This window comes from Carlito syrichta, unplaced genomic scaffold (genome assembly GCF_000164805.1).
Source record: "Carlito syrichta isolate Samal-C Ts95f unplaced genomic scaffold, Tarsius_syrichta-2.0.1 Scaffold303218, whole genome shotgun sequence".
NCBI classification, from domain to species: domain Eukaryota; kingdom Metazoa; phylum Chordata; class Mammalia; order Primates; family Tarsiidae; genus Carlito; species Carlito syrichta.
The window spans coordinates 147,229-148,023 of record NW_007247314.1 but is presented as its reverse complement, the minus strand read 5'-3'; the positions used below and the strand labels follow the sequence as shown (position 1 = coordinate 148,023).

The 795-nt window shown below is 58.2% G+C and overlaps 1 protein-coding gene across 1 annotated transcript in view; it reads left to right on the top strand.

The window, feature by feature from the left end:
* Positions 1 to 79: 79 nt before the first annotated feature.
* The window catches only part of DPYSL2 (dihydropyrimidinase like 2), an 85,588-nt gene continuing 84,872 nt past the window's right edge, over positions 80 to 795 (top strand). The window contains exon 1 of the mRNA XM_008058128.1: positions 80 to 422. Within this exon, the coding sequence (XP_008056319.1) occupies positions 384 to 422 (39 nt within the window). The 5' untranslated portion in view covers positions 80 to 383. The remainder of the gene's footprint in view (positions 423 to 795) is intronic.

The window sequence follows — 795 nt, the reverse complement described above, 5'->3', positions numbered from 1 at the left end:
GGCTTCGGCCCGGGAGGAAAGGGAGTGGCCGGCGGCGCATGCGCCACGGTGGCCGACTGGAGCCGAGGCTTTTATTGCTGGAGTTTATTTCCACCCCCTTCCCTCCTGTTCTCTCTCCTCTCTCTCTCTCTCTCTTTTTCCGCCCTAGCCGGGGTGAGAGGAAGAAAAAGAGACAAGAGGATTGCATCTGTCCCTTACGTTCCTGAAATTGGCTATCAGCAAGACCGGCTAAGCGGTTGCACCTTCTTCAGTCCTGCACAGAAAGAACAAAAAATATTAACCCGAAATACCGAGTCCCCTGCCCGGCAATTTGTTTTGTTTGTTTGTTTTTTTTTTTGGCCTTGAAGCTGCCCTCTTGAAATCAATTTTTTCCCAGGAGAGAGATGTCTTATCAGGGGAAGAAAAACATTCCACGCATCACGGTGAGTTTGGTACTTGGGGAAGTCGCGGCCGGCCGGCACCCTTTTGTAGCACAGACCTTCCAGGGGTTTCTAACACGGAGGGAGAGGGCCCCGACCCCCCCGCCTTCTGCCGCCGACGGAGGCGATGGGGTGGTGGTGGGAGACGCCGTGATGCAGGCTTACGAGCCATCTCTGCCGCAAGGTTCTGAGACGGGGCGCCTGGAGGCGGCCCTGGGTGGCGCGCCAGATCCGCCGTATCCTTTTATTGTCGGCGCGAGATGCTGCGGCGCTGGCCTGCGGGGCGTGAGCAAATGGATGCCCGACTGAGTGTGCAAGCTTGGAGCTCGGATATGGTCCTCGCGGCTGCTGGCTGCGAGGCGGCCTCCTCGAGCCG